The sequence below is a fragment of the Melanotaenia boesemani genome, chromosome 15 (genome assembly GCF_017639745.1).
Source record: "Melanotaenia boesemani isolate fMelBoe1 chromosome 15, fMelBoe1.pri, whole genome shotgun sequence".
NCBI lineage: Eukaryota > Metazoa > Chordata > Actinopteri > Atheriniformes > Melanotaeniidae > Melanotaenia > Melanotaenia boesemani.
In genome coordinates this window covers 20204987-20224964 of record NC_055696.1, presented here as the reverse complement: position 1 = coordinate 20224964, position 19978 = coordinate 20204987, and the positions used below count along the sequence as shown (strand labels likewise).

General features: G+C 41.5%; 1 protein-coding gene across 1 annotated transcript in view; it reads right to left on the bottom strand.

The window, feature by feature from the left end:
- Nucleotides 1-19978, bottom strand: part of wwc1 (WW and C2 domain containing 1) — a 56053-nt gene that overhangs the window by 24057 nt on the left and 12018 nt on the right. Inside the window, 8 exon segments of the mRNA XM_042007627.1 lie at nt 2013-2258; nt 2347-2417; nt 2605-2751; nt 9328-9457; nt 14045-14124; nt 15350-15426; nt 15689-15892; nt 15998-16107. Of these exon segments, the coding sequence (XP_041863561.1) occupies nt 2013-2258; nt 2347-2417; nt 2605-2751; nt 9328-9457; nt 14045-14124; nt 15350-15426; nt 15689-15892; nt 15998-16107 (1065 nt within the window).

The window sequence follows — 19978 nt, the reverse complement described above, 5'->3', positions numbered from 1 at the left end:
GCCTCTCGGGTTGCAGGAACAGGAGATGAGACAAAGAGTGACTGAGCTCAGGTAGAGTCTGACCTGAACAGCAAACAACGGCAGTCCTGTTAGAGAGGAGGTTGAGGGGAGGAGGAGGGGGGCTGCTGGTATTTAGAAGAGTAAAACGAAAGAAAGGGAGAGCAGAAAAAAAGAGATCACAGTGGGATAAAGAGCTGAAGACGGGACGGTCACGTCCACGTCTGACTCTTAATGATGTTGTTAGTGTCTGTAAAGGTCAGAGGCATCATCAGACGTCAGGCAGCTGATAGCTGCTCCTATCTTCTCTGTGATTTCAGAAAGAATAACAGAGACAAAAAAAGTCAACATGGTACAGATTTTAATGTCGTTGGAGGCTGATCTTTCTCAAGCTAAGAAAAAAAAGAAACTATTTTCACTGCCCGATTTTAATGTTTTCAGAAAGGAGAAACAAATTTTAGATTTGATGGAACAATAGTAGACAAAGAATAAAAGAAACATTCAAATCTATTCTCCAACAAGCTGATTAACTGGTGAGGGTGCCATGATTGGCTAAAAAAAAAAAAAGAATACACCAAAGGTTTAGTCTTTCTAAGCTTTGGGCCAAACTCTATCAGATAATCTTCAATAAGTATACAAAGAAGCAGATTGGAAGCATCTCTAAAGAGCTATTAATACATCTCAGAAAATAATAGTTCTGCCATTACCACATCTGGAAGTCATCTTCAAGACACCCTTCCTCGGAAGAGTCGCAAACATCTTGTCTGATGTGACGCGCCATCTCTGTGACTAAAACTGAATATGCCACACGATATTTGATGATCACTGTACACTGTGGAATACTGTTTTTGAGTGGGGGCTCAAAAAAAATATTTCATTTCGGTTTCCACTTCATTTAATTTATATTGTATATAATCAGCTTTTAAAAATTTTTTCTTCAACTGTTACTATCTAGGATGCACAGCACATTTTGTTGTACATGTGCAATGGTAATAAAATAAATTCTGATCCTCAGTTCCCATGACGGCATCAAATTTTAAATATATTTCCTGAAAACTGTGCAGTTGGACAAAGTTCAGTCAAAAGATCAAATTAGAGATTTAAGTTTTACTTGAAAACATGTGAAAATTCGTGAATTTCAGAACTCGGACTAATTATCAATGTGATCGGACATTTCCACAGCAAACTGCAGCATTTGTCAGAGCATCCGTCGACCCCAGAGGGTTAAAATAACAAAAAATAAAAAATACTCAGGGTGGCATTGACACAGGCTGTTCTCGTGTTCTGGGGACGCTCCTCCCTGGTTATCAGCCAGTATGCTCTTAGCCTGGTGCATCACCAGAAACTAATGCAGCTTCTTCATTTTTTCTAGAGCTGTGAATAATTTGATTTCTTTATTATTTGGACAACTTCAATGTTTATTTTTTCAGTCATTCGGCCACTGCTGAACTTCTGGGGGAGACTTGAGCCCCATTAGGAGGCTGCAGAGGCCAAACTTAATTCAACACTCGTCCAGTTTTTCTTGTTCATTTTGGCTCAGGAACCCAGAAAAAAAAAAAACATGGGACCAAGAAAACCAAGAAAAATAGGTGAAAATAACATTTTTACAACCCTAGAGGGGTACCTGACGGTGTTGCTGCTCAGACATGAAAATAAGATTTCTGCATGAACACATGAGGAAAACAACTGTGATGGGCATCTACAGAGACTCCTTCTTCATGCCTAATTTCTGATCACATCAGTTTATTAACTGAAACACGCAGAAAACATTTATTTCCATTCCCCTCCTTTTATTTAAATCTCATAAATGAGAATGGTAACAGAAACATGGATACATACACGTGTGTAAATCTTAAATCTGTAAATATTTTTCTTTTATTTTAAAGGAAGAACTTCTGTTTTTTTTTCTCTGATTATTACATTTCATTATGAAAGTTATGACTATGTGGGACAAGGTTAAATAAAATTAAATTAATGGCCGATAAGTCTACTATTGATTTCCTGATCCCGCTCACCTCTCGGTCAGAGCCTTGCTCTGGTTGTCTCTGGCGGCCTGCAGGTCTTTCTCCAGTCGTTTCTTCTCAGTCTCCAGCTTCTCGGCGTCGTTGGGCTCCAGGCACCGGCGGGGTCTGACGTACTGCAGCTCCTTCAGCAGCTCCTCCTTCTCGTTGATGAGGATGAGGCGGTCTCGCTCCGGGTCCAGCAGCCCCGGCCATGCCTCGCTGTCCAGTTTGGCGATCTGCACCTCGATGGTGGCGATCCTGAGAGAAAAAACCGTGAGGACATGCAGAGAAGCAACAGTGAAGCCTGAAAGTTCAAGCCAGCTCTCATGCACAAACTAAAATCTACCTTCTCTTCGCTTCCTCATACTTCAGGCTCAGACGGACCTTCTCTGCCAGTTTGTTGGTGCTCGTCATAAACTGAAAAACAAAAGAAAAGTTGAACATCTTGAAGGATGTTAACACTCATCACTTCAGAGAGAAAACCCACTGAATGGAGATTTATCTATTTATCTGACCCACGTCTGTGCAAAAAAAACCCAACATATGTTTGTTTCTTCTCTCCAAGATGATAATGTGGACATGAGGAGGCCTTGATGAGACTCACCTCGGCAGGGAAGTCGGTCTGAGAGCCGGCATCAGAGTAGAGTCGAGGGATGGACGTCTCTGAGTTAGCAAGCGACGGACTGCTGCTCCACAGGTCCTGCTGGGAGCCCGAATCCAACTGAAATCCATCCTTCAGCACCGCCAGTTTCTGAAATAACAAGAGAGCTGCTGCAGTTTACACGTGTCAGGACAATAACGGCATCTCAGGCGGGAAAAGCAGGACAATGTGGCAGCGCATCACAGCATTTCTATATGAGGCCGAAGCGCCATCCTTGAGAGTCAGAACTCACTGAAATCTTAACATAAAAACACAGAGTTAAAGGTAACCATGTAACTCAAAGTCAGTCCCACTTCTGGAAGATTCATCTGTCCAGTTAGGAAGAAATACTAGTTTTGAATCAGTTTCACCTGCTGTTGTACAAATGGAAAAGACAACAGATGGAAATTATCAAGACAACCCCTATTAAGAACTGGTCCTGCAGGTGGGGGCAACAGACCATTTCCCTGTCTTCATCCTTTCTGGTTGATTTTTGGTGATGTTTGCATCTTGCCAGTGCCCTAACATGAGGCCTGTGTGCAACCCACAGAAGTTGCTTAGGTATTACAGCTCATTCAGGAAGGTAAATCAATGCACACTGTGTCATGAAGGTTTGCTGTGTCTCCCAGCACGGTGTGGAGAGCATTGAGGAGATCCCAGGAGACAGACCAGTATACCGGGAGATGTGGAGGTGGCCGTAGGAGGACAACAACCCAACAGCAGAACCGCTATTTGCTCCTTTGTGCAGGAGGGACAGAAGAAGCTCTGCCAGAGCCCTACAATATGACCTCCAGCAGCCACTAATGTGGATGTTTCTGCTCAAACTGTCACAAACAGTCTCAATGAGGACAGTATGAGGGCCCAAATGGGGCTTGTGCTCACAGCCCACCACCATGCAGCCTGGCTGGCATTTTCCAGAGAACACCAGGATTGGAAGACTCCCCATCAGCACCCTGTGCTCTTCACAGATGACAGCAGGCTCATATTGAGCACATGTGACAGACATAGAGTCTGGAGAAGCCATGGAGAACGTTCGGCTGCCTGCAACATCCTCCAACATGACTGAGTGGGTCAGTGAAGGTCTTGGGAAGCATATCCTTGGAGGACCACACATACCTCCATGTGCTAGCCAGAAATGCCCTGACTGCCACTGGGTACCAGCATGAGATCCTCAGACAAAATGCTGCTGCAATGGGACCTGGTTCCTTCTGATGCAGGACAATGCTCAGCCTCATGGGGCTGGAGTGTATCACCAGTTCCTTCACGACAAAGGCATTGATGCTTCGGACTAGCCTGCCTGTTCATCAGACCTGAATCCGGTCTAGCACCTCTGGGACATCATGTCTGGTTCCATCCACCGCTGCCACGTCGCATCACAGACTGTCCAGGGGTTGACTGATGCCCTGATCCAGGTCTGGGAGGAGATCCTTCAGAACATCTGTGGTCTCATCAGGAACCCAGACGTTGTAGGGAGTGCATACAGACACGTGGAGGCCACGGCCACTACTGAACCTCATTCCAGAGAGGTTGGGTCAAACTGTGAAACTGTGGAAATCTTCCACTTTTATTTTGAGTATGATTCTGAATGCAGACCTCCATGGGTTAATGATCTTTATTTCTACTATTCATTCTTATGTTATTTTGTACTCAACACATTTCACTATGTATGAATAATGATTTTCAACTGGAATATTTTATTTATCAAGATCTGACTCCAGAATTGGTCAGATAATCACATTTCCAAGTTTTCTTCAACATGAAAGTAGCCGATGAAAGATAGCTGGCTCTAATTCTGGAATTCATGGCACAATCATCCACTAAATCAAAGACTTCCTTTGAAAACAGCTACTTTTGGTCCTTTGTGTTCAATAACTTTATCATAGAAGAAGTGGAGGTTTAGGATCCACCTATAGACGAAGCAGCTCAGCTGAAGCCAGTCAGTAAACGCTTTTTGGCTCAAAGGGAACACGTGAAGGAACCAGTCAGTAAAACGCTGCGTCCTCTAAGTTACAGTGATTCAGCTGCAGTCTGATATATTATACGACTCTGTTGCTCATTTTGAAGCCTTATCTTCAGCATTTCTGAGATGGGGTAAAAAACAGTGCTAGTGTAAAGCAACACGAACAGGTGTAACTTATTAATCTGTAACAAGAACTTCTTGGTTATTTACACTGGGAAACAGTGAAGAATAAATACAATGTTGATATCAGCATATCATCTGTAGTTCACTTAGCTGTTTGGCTGATAACACCTGTTTAAACTGACAAATATGATGTAAATTCATATTATGTCATTGTGCAAATAAGCTGTTTCCCTGCAAACACCCTCACAGCCAAGTACATGCACACACAGACCTGCAGACTGAGCTGATGGCTGCAGATGGTAGGGGAATAGAGGGAGGGAGCAGGTCATGTTTTATTAAAAACTTTTTTTTTCTTTCCTCATCGACCTCCAAACCAAACCAAGCCAACGTGGAGCCTGATCTGACCTGATAATGTCAGTCTATGTGCTAAATGTGTGTGTTGGGATACTGTTAACACTGAGCCATTTCAATATCATTGTCATGTGGGGTCACCCAGGGCTCAGTTTTCAGTTTCGTTGCATCTACTTCCTCCTGTGTCTATTCATATAAAACAGTTTTTCCCCATTGTTATGCAGACGACTGCTTGATTTATGTATCAACCCGTTGGTACCAGACATCCGGTGGGCGGGACAAGACAAATAAATATGTGTTTTACTCAGTCTCCCTTCCAAATACCTACACGTTATATGCCATTGGAAAGCTAAGATTCTATAGACTTGACGGATGCATACATTTTTTTTTAAGTAATAAATACGACAATTATTCAAATAATTAATAAATAATAATTCAAATAATCCAACTGGCATTTAAAAGGTTAAAATCCTCAAAAAATATATTGAATGGTTGTTCTGAGCAGGTCTGGAGTTCAGTTATTTATAAGGAATAAGCAGAAAACAATGCTGTATTTTTATTTTATAGCATTTTTTGTGCATGTAGTTTTGATTATCAAAACTGTGACAGAGCAAAGGAAAAGTTAAGTTTTCCTGTTGTCTGCGGTAAATCATCCACTCCCTTAGTAAACATCTGAGAGCAGACTCCAAGTCCCACCATGCAAATTTAATGTGCTCTGCAGCCATGCTGGGAACATGCTGCAGAGTCATTGCATGAAATAAAGGGAGGTGGGTGAATGAAGGAGGGCTGGGAGAAATAAACCAAAAACCACAGCAGGGACCAGATAAGACGATTGTTTTAGCCAATCAGAATATTGGAAAAAGAGCTTTGGAGAAAAAGTACAAAGGCATAAAACAGAATGGATTATGAATTTAAACATGTCATCTTCCATTAAAGATGGAAAGGTTCTTTGAACCATTCAGTCCCATCAAATGTCACAATCTGCAGCTGTAAACTCTGTTGTCTGACAGCTACTCGTGTCTCTGAAGAATTAAATTCCTTCGTGATGAAAACTGAGTCCAGCCGCATTTTTCTGCAGCAGAATCGTTACACATTTTCAGTGGAACAGTAAACGTTTGCAGCTTCCAGCCATAAAAACTCAGACACCATAAGTAAAACATTCTTAAGTTTCAGCATTCTTAGTTTTTTTTGTATTGTGTATTGAGCTCTCACTTGTAGTACAGTGGTCCCTCATTAATCGTTAAGTTACGTTCTAAAAATAACTCGCAACAGGTGAAATCCGCAAAGTAGTCAGCTTTATTTTTTACAATTATTATAGATGTTTTAAGGCTGTAAAACACCTCCTCAGTACAGCACTTCAAATTCAAACTGCTAGCGATCAAAGATTTATGTAAATTTGGCAAGCTGAACGCATTCTGTACTGGACAGGAGACACGTCCATTGATTGACAATGGTCTACAGCCAATCAAAACGCAGAACACAATGTGCTGTAAAAAAAATAAATAATAAAAAAAAAGCATGCAAAACTGCACTAAAAAGAATCTGCGAAACTGTGAGGCTGTGAAAGCGAGGTACCACTGTACTATGAAATGTTTGCACTGGTTACTGATTCGCTCCTTTACACTCGCTGTTAGCTTTGCTCCCCCACCAGACGCCCTGCCTCATTCTCCAAACGGCTGGGAATTGCTTCACACAACTTCATTAATGAATTAAGGAAGGAAGGAAGCACCACAGCTTCACAGCAAGAAGGTCGCGGGTTCAAGCCTCGGCTGGGAGGAGGTTCGAACTGTGGCCTTTCTGTGTGGAGTTCACCCGGTGCATGCATGGGTTCTCTCCAGGTTCTCTGGCTTCTTCCCGCCATCTAAAGACATGAAGTTAGGTTAACTGGTGACTCTCTGTAGGAGTGAGTGTGTGTGTGAATCGTTGTTTGTCTGTCTGTGTTGGCCCTGCGATGGACTGGTGACCTGTCCAGGTGTACCTGCCTCTCACCTGCTAAATGCTGGGACTTACCTGCAACTCTTTATTGGATGAAGCAGGATAGAAAATGAATGAATGAATAATAAAATAAAATAAAATGAAAATAGCCCATAAATCTATTCGGGTATTTGTGACATTTTTCTTTCTTTCTAGAATGGTAATCAGTCAGAAAACTCGTAGTTTGGAGCAGCTTTCTTTTCTACAACAAACTTTAGCCTCGCTTAACTTTTTCTTCATTCATGAAAAAGACACTGAGATGCTCCAACTTTTCCACCCTGAACCACTGCACCACACTTTTTACCCACCACTTCGCCATCAAGTCATAAATCCTTTCAATCATTTGCAAACCGAGTTTTTTTGTTGTCGTTTTTTTACAGATACTTACAAACTTTATTGCACCACATCTACAAAAACAGTCGCCACGGTCAAACTGTTTTCACTTTCCAGAAAAAATAAAAATCTCCCCCTGAGAGAGCTCAACCTACTGTCATCGCAAGGACGAAGGCGACACACTAAAACACCACCTGCCTCTACAGCCTGAGTAAATGAGTCAGTAAATCTCTTTTTTCCTCCCAGTGTTACGATGTCAGGCGTTAAAACACAGGGACAGAGGCTGCTTCCCATTTCATGTCACCTTCACCTGCTAATACTGTGCATTTTCTAGTTTCACAGCTTTCTCCTGACAGCAGATGCAACTCCAACAGTTGGTCATGTCAATCTGGAGGAAAAGAACCTTGAGGTTTTTTCATCTCTGGAACTTCCAGCTGCAGTGTGAGGTGAATTAAGTTAAATACAGCTTAAAAAGATCACTAAAAATAGCACAGCTAACTCCGGAACGGAGTGTTCTGCTGCTGAGATGTGAATCGTTCTAAACAGCAGAACAACCCTGACCCCGTCCCTCCATCTGCTTTGATCGGAAGATAAAAACCTGTGAAAACCTGAAGCTCCTCATCTTCATGTGGCCTTGCTGTAGTTTCAGACATGATTTGTGTGGCTCTGCAGAGTCTGTTCTTTCTTCCCTCTCATGTCTGTGGAAGCTAAAGATCATAAATATAACATGCGGCTTCCAACAGGCTTTAAACAAAGATCAAACTCAGTCAAGATGCAGATTTAGATGAAGGACGTGGAGTGGGAGCAGCTGCTGGTTCCAGACTGTCTCGGCCATCGTTAGGTTTCCTGCATCATTTAACAACCCTTCATCTTTATTTCACAGTTTGGATTCATTTACTTTGGATCTGAGGAGTCGTGTTATGTAACACCCATCCGCCCGCTGACTGACGAGTGCAGTCTGAACTGCAGCAAGTATAAAATCAATCTGATCTGATCCAAAACTACAGGCTCAAATATATACATACATCCCATCTAATAGTTGGTTAGATGTTCTTTAGTAGATTTTACCTCCACCAGATGTTTTCTTGTAGCCATCAACAAGTGTTTGGCATCATTTTTAGGGTCAGCTCTTTTTCAGTGTTCATTTAAATTGGTTGGTTTCCTGAACACACCTAGCACTTAAGTATAGTCCAACTAGCTTCACTGTGAGGATCCAGCAGATTCCGGTTCATGGCAGGTTTTGGTGCTTCTTAGGTTGTTTTTAAAAATCTAACTACTTTTATTTCATCTGAGGGTGACAGTTTGGGTCTGAATAATGAATCTGAATAACTTGTAATTTCATACAGTTGTTCGACCTGATGAAAGTTGTTATGAAAAGGCTCCAAGAGACTTTCTCAACTTTTGTAAATCTACATCCTCCTCTTAGATCTTCCTTAGACTTTCCCATGATTCAGTGTTGGTCAGTCCAATGAGTCCCGTCAAACAAAAGGGATCAACAGGCTCGAACTTGTTAAATTAAGACTATGCAAAAGATTACGGTGACCGTACTTACAATTTTAAACTTACGTGGATCTGAGAAAACCCTAAATAAATTCAGACTTGTGCATTAAAGCCTTGTTTTAAGGAAATCCTTAAGCTGTATGTTGAATAAACATTATATCCTGGAAAAAGAATAGTTCAAATAAATCATTAAAAGCCTGAAATGAATGTGTATTCATCCCTATAATGATGCTTTCAGACAGGACGTGGAGGATGCGTCTCATTCAGGTCTGCTGGTGAGGATGCATCTAGGTCATGTGTGCTGCATCCAATCAGAGGGAATCTGGCTGATCTCAACACATTGGATAAACTGCATCCAAACTTGGAGGTGATCTTAGTGTATGCACACAGGGACTGAGCTACCTGACCTACAGTGGAGGACCTGGTCAAAACAAGCTGAGCTTTACCTGCATGAGCTCCTGCTTCTCCTTCTCCCCGGAGCTGATGGCGTCCCGGATGGAGCGGACCTCGTTAAGGATGGCCTGCGCCTCCTGCAGCTTGTAGCCGTACGGGCTGTTAGAAACCTTCTGGTCGATCCTGGAGGGAAAGGAGGGCAGCAGGGAGAGAAACGAGAATGTGTCATCTGTTATCAGCAGAACAACGTCTTTGTGGTGTTTATGAAGAGCTGAAATAGATTACAGCAGGGAGAATTTTAGTGCTTTGGCTCACTTAAGTCTGGTGTAAAACCCACAATTTAGCTAACGAAGCAGAAGAAGCGGAGGGATCCGGTCTTTATCTGAGGAAATGTGGCTGCATCACAGTTTCAACAATCCTGCTCTAGAAAACATGTCCACACAAACTTGGTTCATGATTTCACAGAATTTTAACTTTCCCCTTTTTCAGAGGTCGTTATAGATTTACTGAATGTTGAATGAATGTTTAATGACAGGCTAATGCTGGTTTTCCTCAGCTAGGCTATTATCTTTTAGAAATTAGTTTTAATAAACACAGTTATTACAAACTGGATTTATTTTAATTAGAATACAATGAATTGGTTTGAAATGATGATGTCTGTGAAGTGCCTTAAACGTAATTATTGAACTAAATTATTGAACTGAAATGCATTTTAAACTGATTTGAAGTTAGTAAACTGAACTGAATTAAACTGAATGGAATAAATGGAGTAGAAATGGAAGGAAACTATTGGAAATTAATTAAATTGAACTGAAAATTTTAGATCTGCTGACAGTGTCAACAGCTTTAAGCTCAGGACACATTTGTTGAAATATTCGGATGATTACACCAGTATTACTGACATACATCCCTCTACAGATTTAGTTTTTTCTGTTTTAGATTTTATTGTAAAGCACTTTGTTTTTTTATCTGCAAACGCTGTAGAAATAAAAGTTTCTTACTTACTAAAAGCCAGCTTTGTAAACGACACTGAGATAGAATGAGAATGAGTAAGAGGCTGTAACGGCTAATCTTCTTGTCAATATTTTGGCAAAGAAATGTAGAATCGGGGGTTTGTTTTTCTCTTTAGTACAAACTACAACATCAGGGTAACTTTCCTCCACGAGTGGTGATTCCATATTTCTTCTGCCAGGAGTTGCATGCACATTAAACCTTTAAGCCCTGCAGCTGCTTTGCATTTTTTCTGTTAATCGTGTGTTGTGTCAGCTCACACTACAAGATTTAATCTGCTGTTAATCCAGCAACCATTTTATGTTCAACACGCAACATCCACAAAGATCTACTACTTCCACGTTGAGGTGCTAAAGAACCACTAAAAGTACACCTGCTGCTGCAGGCCGCAGCCTCATTACAGCCAACATCAACAAGTCATGCATGCATCTGAATAACCGGTTCCTCCACATTCTTCAGGGAGGACAAGGGGAGGGAGGTTTGGGCAGAACGAGAGAGAGAGGGAGAAAACAAGAGAGAGAGAAAGAATGAGGAAGCGAGGCACTAGTCTGTGACAGGCCGAGGGAACATGTAATCCTCTCAAAGTCCTTTTCAAACACGGACTGAAACATTTTTATAATCAGAATCCCAAACAACCACTTTTACAGGAACAGACTCCAGAGATCTGGAGATCGGCCTTAAAACTATACAATTAACCAGCAAACTAATCTCCTCTTTTTATTTCTGAGCTTTTCTGTATCAGGGTAAAGTAAATACAAACTCACATCATAATAGCTGCGTTTACATGGAGCACTTTTGACCCAATCAATTAATAAAAAGCATCATGTAAACACCACAAAACAACATCCCAGTGAGAGGCGTGGCTTAAACATTTCCCCGACCGGATCAGCAGGAAACAATAAGTATGTCTACGCTCACTCTGATGGTTTCTGTGGTGGATGTTGTTTCTGTGCACGCTGGAACCATGTGGGGTCAGGTGACGTGACGAGTTTCCAAAAAATCTAAAAACATTAAAGATTAAAGATTTGGTCGACTTAAAAACTGCTCAATTCATGTACAAAGTAAAGACTAATTTGTTGCCAGTATACAATCAGGGCTTGTTTTTGTTTAAGGACAGCGTTTATGATCTTAGAGGGTAGAATATGTTTAGAAAACCAAAAGCAAGGACAAACATAAAACAGCATTGTATTTATTTTGTTGGGGTTGATATATGGAACAAATTAGACCAGGAGCTAAAAGACTGTACAACTTTAATAAGGTTTAAAAACATATTTAAGACTAAAGTGATTAAACATTATGAATCACGTGAATGTAATTATTAACTGTAAATTCTATTATTGTATGTATGATAAGGTAGAAAGAAAGGGAAGACTTGAAAAATGGACTTTGGATACATTATTGTTAGAAACTGAAAAAGCTGGGGATTACAGAGCATCTTAACAGTTAAAAGGCTCAAAAAAAAAAAAAAAAAATCTCATTGGTTGTTATCTTCTTCTGAATTAGTCCACATTCCACATCAAAAGTGTTGCGGACGTATTAAATCTTCCCATCATGTAAACACACAACTCATCCGATCACGTTTTTCTCCATGTAAACATGTCAGCTCTGATCAGACTGAGTTCAATCAGATAGATTAAATATTTATCCATGTAACCCAGGGCTACCCAAATCCGGTCCTCGAGAGCTACTATCCTGCAGCTTTTAGATGCATCCCTTCTCCAACACACCTGAACCAAATGGCTGAATCTCTCATCTGCATTCATTCAGCTCTGCAGTGGTTATAAACGAGACATTCTTTTGATTCAGGTCTGCAGAAGAACCAACAACCATGCCACATTCAAGGACACGTAAATCCCATTTCTTCCTCATTCTGATGCTCGGTTTAAACTTCAGCAAGTCATCTTCACCATGTCTACATGACTAGGTGCTGTTTAAACAAGAGGTTGAACAGGTGGAGCAGATAAAGACGACAGTGAGTGTAAAAAAAGAAAAAAAGAACCAAAAGAAAACTTAAAACTTCACCCCGCGCTCTCCTGTTCAACATTTAGTGAAATCTTATCAAGCCTTGAGTGTGTGGCTGCATTCCAGTCTAAGCCTATTTCTGCAAACAGCGATTGGTTGCTGAATGCTGCCCGACGACTGCAGCGGGAGGAAAGTCAGGGAGGAATGCCATCCAACCGCTCTGCCTCAGCTACTCTTTAATCCTCCTGACACACTCGCTGTGTGAGGCAAGACAAACAGACCGGACATTCCTGTTCAATTCAGCAACCAGCAGCAGGCCACGAGAAGAAGAAAAAAAAAAAGTTTCACATGGGCATTGCTGACTGACGCTGGTTCTGTGTTCAGAGGAACCTGCTTTATATTCTGAGCTGCAGAAGTAGGTCAAAGAGACGTTTCCTCTGAAACTCACAAACCGTCACCTGTGTGTTGATGATCATGTTGGTGTTTAACCCTTAAAACTCCACTAGATATGCGGCACCCCCGAGCAATTTCGCTTCTATCATCATCCTCATCTCAGGAGAGGTTGCGTGCAACTCTGTGAGGTAAATTGTGATGATAGCTGAGCCTTTATCTAGAGAGGTTTCCCAGGCATTTCTATCCCGTCCAGGAGGTTTACAATCCAGCCACTAAATGTAGAGTTTATTCTAAGACTATCTGGTAAATCCACAATGATCCATGATAACAGCATTATTTATCACATTTCCATCATAAAAAGATCACTATCACTACTGTGTTGCTAAGAGACCTCTATTTAGACCTGGACATGATGATGAAGCCACTTCCTGTCAAACTTTCCACCAATCAGAGAGCTTAGATTGACGGTAATGTCCAATCAGGAGCAGCCAAAGATCAACCAGTGAGCAGAAAGTTCTGTGTGTGTCTGAAAAGAAGAAAAATATATGCTCATCTATGGCTGGAATAAAGCCAAGAAGATGCTTCTGATGCACGGTGGCGCCACAAAGCAGCTGAGCTGGAGTTGTGAGGGTAGTAGGTAAATAGTAACTGCAACTTTATTTATAAAGCACTTTAAAAACAAAAAAGTTAGTTAAACAAAGTCCTACAATGTGCACATAACATTAAAACTATTAAAATAAATAGTATACGAATGATATTAAAATTCAAAATATAGTTAAATAAAATAAAATAAATAATTCAAATAAACTAAAATCAGATTAAAATGTCAACTTGTCATTCGGTGCTAAAGGCGAAGGTGAACGGATGGGTTTTAAGAAGAGATTTACAAACAGACATAGAGGAGGCCCGTCTGTATAAAGGCAGTTCATCCCACTACTGCAGCAGCTTAAGTAGCATAAATAACTGTAGATGAGGAAGAAGTGTAAATATGTAAATAGTTTCTGTTGCTTGTTTGTTTCAGAGCCAAAAGGTAAAAGCAGAACAAAGAAGGTAAAGACAGTTTGTTTCAAAAAATTACCTCACAGTTTTTATCTTATAATTATTTCTTCGCTGTAACTTGCTTTATTAACATATTGGGCTCAAAAATTCACAGAAATCACCAAAAGACTGAAGAGATTCTGCGAGTAGAATCAGCTCATTTAACTGCTAAATTTCTACGATGGCAAAACTTCTGAAAAAACGTAACCCAGCTCATTCAATGACATTCAACAGGTTCCTCCACCTGCTGACGTTATAAATCGGTAAAATCAGAGCTGCAAAGACTGCGGAAGGTCACACAAACACTTGTTTCCACATCAGACTCTGCTGCCCTGCTCACCAAAGAAGACAAGATGCAACACTTACTCTTTGAGGGTTTCAAAGCCTTGTTCTTTGTACTGCAGCTCCTGCTTCATACAGGCCAGGTCCCTCTTCAGCTTGTTCACCTGAAACAGAACAACTGGCTCTTAACTTCAAGATTCATCTTCAAAAACAGACACCAAAATATTTTTTACAACCTTAAGTTGAAAACGTTGGGACGCTGTGTAAAATCACCAGACGTGTGAAGATCACCAGCATCCAGCCTTGTCCCATGCACACAGAGATTCCTCCTGATTATCTCAATCTTCTGATAATAATCGACACTATAGATGGTGGATCTCCAAAGTTTGAATATTTTTCTGAAACTGTTCCACAGTTTTAGAGCCAGTTTGTCTCAGATTAGTGAACCTCTGTCCATCTTTCCATCTGAGTGACTCTGCCTCTCTGAAATGCTTTTATACCCAGTCATGTTACAGACTAGGTATAATGACATCTGTTCCAACGTTTTACAGACGTGTTGCTGCCATCAGATTCACAATGAGCTCATATTTTCCATGAAATGGTAAAATGTCCCAGTTTTATCATTTCACATGTTGTTTATCTTCCACTGAGTTGATGAAATTTACATTTTACACAGCGTACCAACTCTTTTGGAATTGGGCTTGTATATAAACTATAATTTACAGAGCAGCTAACAGGACACTGACACACATCACATGAGGAAAGACTGAGTTCAGTGTGTGATAATGATGCTTCGTTTGAGCTACTACTGAAATGATCTAAAAGACTCCAGATTACTTCCTTTTACAGTTGTAGTGAAAACGCTTTTACACTGTTGTTTACATAACAATGCATTGTGGGTGACAGTCATATGAAACCGGTTTTCTCTCTGGATGCTGCAGGTTGAATATGTTGAAGGGAAAGGAGTTTGGCCATCAGCTGTTCTAGGTAAACATGTTTAATCAGGAGGGTGTGAGTGTGTGTGTGTGTGTTGGGGGGTGACACAAAGGACATTCACCTTTAGTTTGCCACTAAATGTTCAAACAACAAATGTCAAAGACCCCTGGTCTATTAAAAATATGAGATTTTCTTTACTTTATCCTCTTTTAAACTGAATAAAAATGTGATTGTTTACAATGTTAATAGACTTTCCTTAAATACACCGTGGGATCAGTTTCAACCAATCCTGCTTCCAGAAATATTAAAATTTCTTTGTGACTTAGACTTCCTGCAGCTCCCCAAACAAGGTCTGACAGAAAACATTGGAAATGTTTTCAGTCTGCCTTGAAGTGTGTTAGATATCTGATCTAATGTTTGTATAAACGGTTCCACCTTCTCCATCCTTCTTACCCGACTTTTGGCTGTGGAGATCTCAGCTTTGAGGATATCTGGGTCGTATTTGCTGGAAGAGGACGACCTGGAATTCACTGCCGAACAAACAAACAGAAAACAGAGATGAGTTAAGCCTTTGAGATCTGCCAGAAGGAGAAACACTAATGCCAACGCAGGAAAATGTGCTTCTGAAAACCCAAAAAGAAGCTGAAAAATGAGAAAACACACATTTCACTCTGTCTTAGAGATCTTCCTTTGGTATTTCTGGAAATTAAATCTGTCAGTGTCAGTTCCTGCAACCAACCAAAACCTCTAAAGCCTCTTCCTGGTCTAGATTCAGACTCTCAGAGGACTTACAGCTAGTCTGAGACGTGGACTTGTCCCTCCAGACGTCGTTGAGCTGCTGGTACTCCTGCTGCGCCAGCCGCAGCCGCTGCTCCTTCACCTGGTAGATCTCCTTCTGGGCGCTGAGCGCGTCGCGGGCCACCGATAGGTAGTCCCGCAGCATGGCCTCCTGCTCGCGCTGCCACTGGGCCCGCGGGTCCTCCAGCTGGGTGCGCTCTGGAGGAAGAGAAACCGTTAAACCCACCGTTCAGGCCTCTGGTGTTCAACATGAACACGTGAGCCGATGCATCTCAGAAACAAGGGTTTTATATGAGAACTTACTGGTATTGTGGTCGACATAGTATGCTCCGACAACGGGGTCGTACGCCTCCTCCCAGCCAACCGGCAGCTCATCACCAATACAGTCGGCAAAAGTCAGAGGTTTGGTCTGCCTGAAGAAGAAGAACCAGAAAAGCAGATTCAGATGAGACACACAGATCATCCCAGTCACTGCGAGAGTCTGGATCCAGATACAGGGAGGCGGATCTGAACGCACAGTATTAACAGCAGGACAAACTTTGGACAATAAAGAACCAAAAAGACGATAAAAAGTGCAACTCTGGAGCAGTTTCTGACATGAATCGCCTCTGTGAGAACATGAAAGATTTCTCTTTTCCCTTCATGTTCATCTACAGTTCTGGGCAGCATTACTGGAGCCCTTTGTTAAATAACGTGCACATTTCAGATCATCAGATCTAACTGATTAAATGTAGGAAAAAAAAGAGGAGAAGCGAGTTGATGGTTCTTAATAAATTCCCTCAAGTAAAAGTAAAAGGTGTTTTTGTTGCAATTCATGATTTTTTTCCCAGCTTGTACGTATTTGTATAGATGCTCCCGATGATTGTCAGCTTTATTTTTCGTGTCATTTTCTGTTTCCTTACAGGTGTAGCAGCTGGTTGTCTGGTTTTTCTTGCTTTTATCAGGTGTATCCTTGTCTCTTTTTTCCCTTTTCACTCTCCTTTTGTCTTCTGTTTACTCTCTCCGTTCATCCCCCACTCCTTCTTGTCAGGTCCAGCAATAATACGTAAATTAGCAAGACACTAATTTACAAATAGATAAAACTTAAGAATCAAGAGAAGCCTTAAATCCATAAAGCTTCTCTTGATAAAGCAAATTTGTTTGCCACGCTGGTGCAGTAAAATTACTCTTTGGAGTGCTTTTTCTAAAAAATTTACTCACATAAATCAAGCAGTAAATGTAACTCATTACTGCTACAGAAACAGCAAATACATCACAGGTTGTGGCTGTCCCCAGTTTCACATGAAGCTGTCAACATTAAAGGAAAATGATCAATAAATGAGCAGAATCACTTTGTTTGATATTTCATGTCTTAAACAGACTGATGTTTTGTATGGATGTTAAAATAAGAGATATTTCTTTTAAAAATTGCCACAGACTGTAGAGGTGAGTCAGTTTACTGGTCTAACAAGGCGACAGCGTGGCCTCCAGCTACATCAGATTCAGTTACGCTACACTCACTGCTGCTGTTCAGGCCACCAGGCCTGCTCAGGCTGACCTCACTGCTCTTCCATCTGGGGTTCCCTGGTGTTTACCTCGGCCATGGAGGATGGGCTCCCCACAACACCCACTCTCTGGACACGATGCTAAGAAAGTTTCCGAATGCCCTCCATCCTGGTCTGAGATGAGAACCAACCAGCAGAGCAACAATCGAGTCTCATCTCTGTGGTTTTCCTCTGTTCTGCCTCCTGTTGTTTATGACTGCAGAAACCAGCAGAGAGAAACTGAACTGGGTTCTTTTTCAGCTGCTGAATAATGAAAGGGGCCCTGAGAAGACCCCCTCAGCTCTGCTGTAAATTTAGCTCAGGAAGACAGGGAGGCTGCTGCAGATCCCAGAGAAAGCTGGCTGAGTATCCACATCCCATTATTCCCTTCCTCTCTCCTCTTAGCCCTCTAATCGGGGGGCCGAGGTGAGTCTCTGGCCTCAACTCGTCACGGTTTGCCCTTTCAGAGCGAGGGACCAGCTGGCAGCGGCACCGGCCTCCATTTCACCATCAGTCATTCAATAGCCACTTGTAGGGCTTCTCACATGCTTCACCGAGCTGGCGTAACGACCATGTACTCAGATAACGCCTCAACAATAAGCTGAAATACTCCTCATCAGTTGGTTTAGTTTTTACAACCGAGGCAAACTACTGCTGATTTTGCTTTTATGATTCCATTAAATAAGAATTTTATTTCTCTAGCAATAGAACAAGTTAGCTGGTTGTGTAATCCTCTCCAGAAATCCACACTAAAAGTTCCGATCATTTAGGTTCTCATTTACAACTTTAAAACATTTTTAAAATGTTTTTCCTTCAGATCCACTGAATCCAATATCTGAAATTGAATATATCCCGAATTAATAAGAGAGGCAGGGTAAATACACTAAATTAATTCAATTTTACTGTTTTCCAAAATTATTTCTAAAAATATAGCGCAGTCTGACAGCGTAGCAGGATGTATGTAAATAATCTGGGAATGCTAGACAGTCTGACAGCATAGCAGGATGTCTCTGAATAATCTGGGAACGCTAGACAGTCTGACAGCGTAGCAGGATGTATGTGAATAATCTGGGAATACTGGATAGTCTGACAGCATAGCAGGATGTATGTGAATAATCTGGGAATGCTGGATGGTCTGACAGCATAGCAGGATGTATGTGAATAATCTGAGAATGCTAGACAGTCTGACAGCGTAGCAGGATGTATGTGAATAATCTTGGAGTGCTAGTCTAACAGCACAGCAGGATGTATGTGAATAATCTGGGAATGCTGAATAGTCTGACAGCATAGCAGGATGTATGTGAATAATCTGGGAATGCTGGATGGTCTGACAGCATAGCAGGATGTATGTGAATAATCTGAGAATGCTAGACAGTCTGACAGCGTAGCAGGATGTATGTGAATAATCTTGGAATGCTAGTCTAACAGCACAGCAGGATGTATGTGAATAATCTGGGAATGCTGAATAGTCTGACAGCGTAGCAGGATGTATGTGAATAATCTGGGAATGCTAGATAGTCTGACAACGTAGCAGGATGTATGTGAATAATCTGGGAATGCTAGATAGTCTGACACCGTAGCAGGGTGTATGTGAATAATCTGGGAATGCTAGATAGTCTGACAGCATAGCAGGATGTATGTGATTAATCTGGGAATACTAGACAGTCTGGACAGCGTAGCAGGATGTATGTGAATAATCTGAAAGCGCTGGATAGTCTGACAGCGTAGCAGGATGTATGTGAATAATCTGGGAATGCTAGACAGTCTGACAGCACAGCAGGATGTATGTGAATAATCTGGGAATGCTGGATAGTCAAACAGCATAGCAGGATGTATGTAAATAATCTGGGAATGCTAGACAGTCTGACAGCATAGCAGGATGTATGTAAATAATCTGGGAATGCTAGACAGTCTGACAGCATAGCAGGATGTATGTGAATAATCTGGGAATGCTAGACAGTCTTAGGCCTGTCACGATAACAAATTTAGCTGTACGATAAATTTTCTCAGAAATTATCGGGATAAACGATAATATTGCGCAAAGCGCTAATGTGTCATTTTGAGACCATTCTCAACTAATATAATGACATATGCCATCATAATGCAAGTACACATTTTCAAAGATCAATAAACTAAATAAATAAAAGCGCCTTTTCACATACGCCGGGACGCCGGCCCAAAAGTAATGCGGCCCACTGGGAATCCTCCCAAACCTCTCGATTAGCCGGCATTGCTCTTAATGTGTATTTTGTCAAATACGCTAGTATATAGGCTGACTCTATTTGCGTAATGTGCCTGCGGATTACAGGGGTTATTACGGTAGACCAGGAAGTGGGGGCTTTGTACTGACGTCGTAAGCTAGAATGTGTGTGTTCTGCTTACATGTGGGGAGCAGCGAAATGATAAAAGAGGAGGTGCTTGCATCTATTATTTCTCCATTCGACTTATTTACATATTTCAGCATGAGAATCGGAGGTTTAGCGCAAGAGCGTGAGAAGCCACTTAAATACGCAAGTCTCACGGCCATTGTGTGTTGGCAGCCCTGCAAAACAAATGCGGCTTACCGGCTCGTGCTGCAACATGCTGCTGTCAAGTGTGACACCAGAGAGATCACTCCGCAAGAAACCAGAGCATTTAGTCAAAATACTCCATAGTGAAACCTATTGTCATACACAGTCTATGGTAAAGGGGGGACTAATAAAAATTGTCGCGGCCGGCAAACTTATCGTGCTCTTATTTTCTTATCGTTCAATTAATTGAC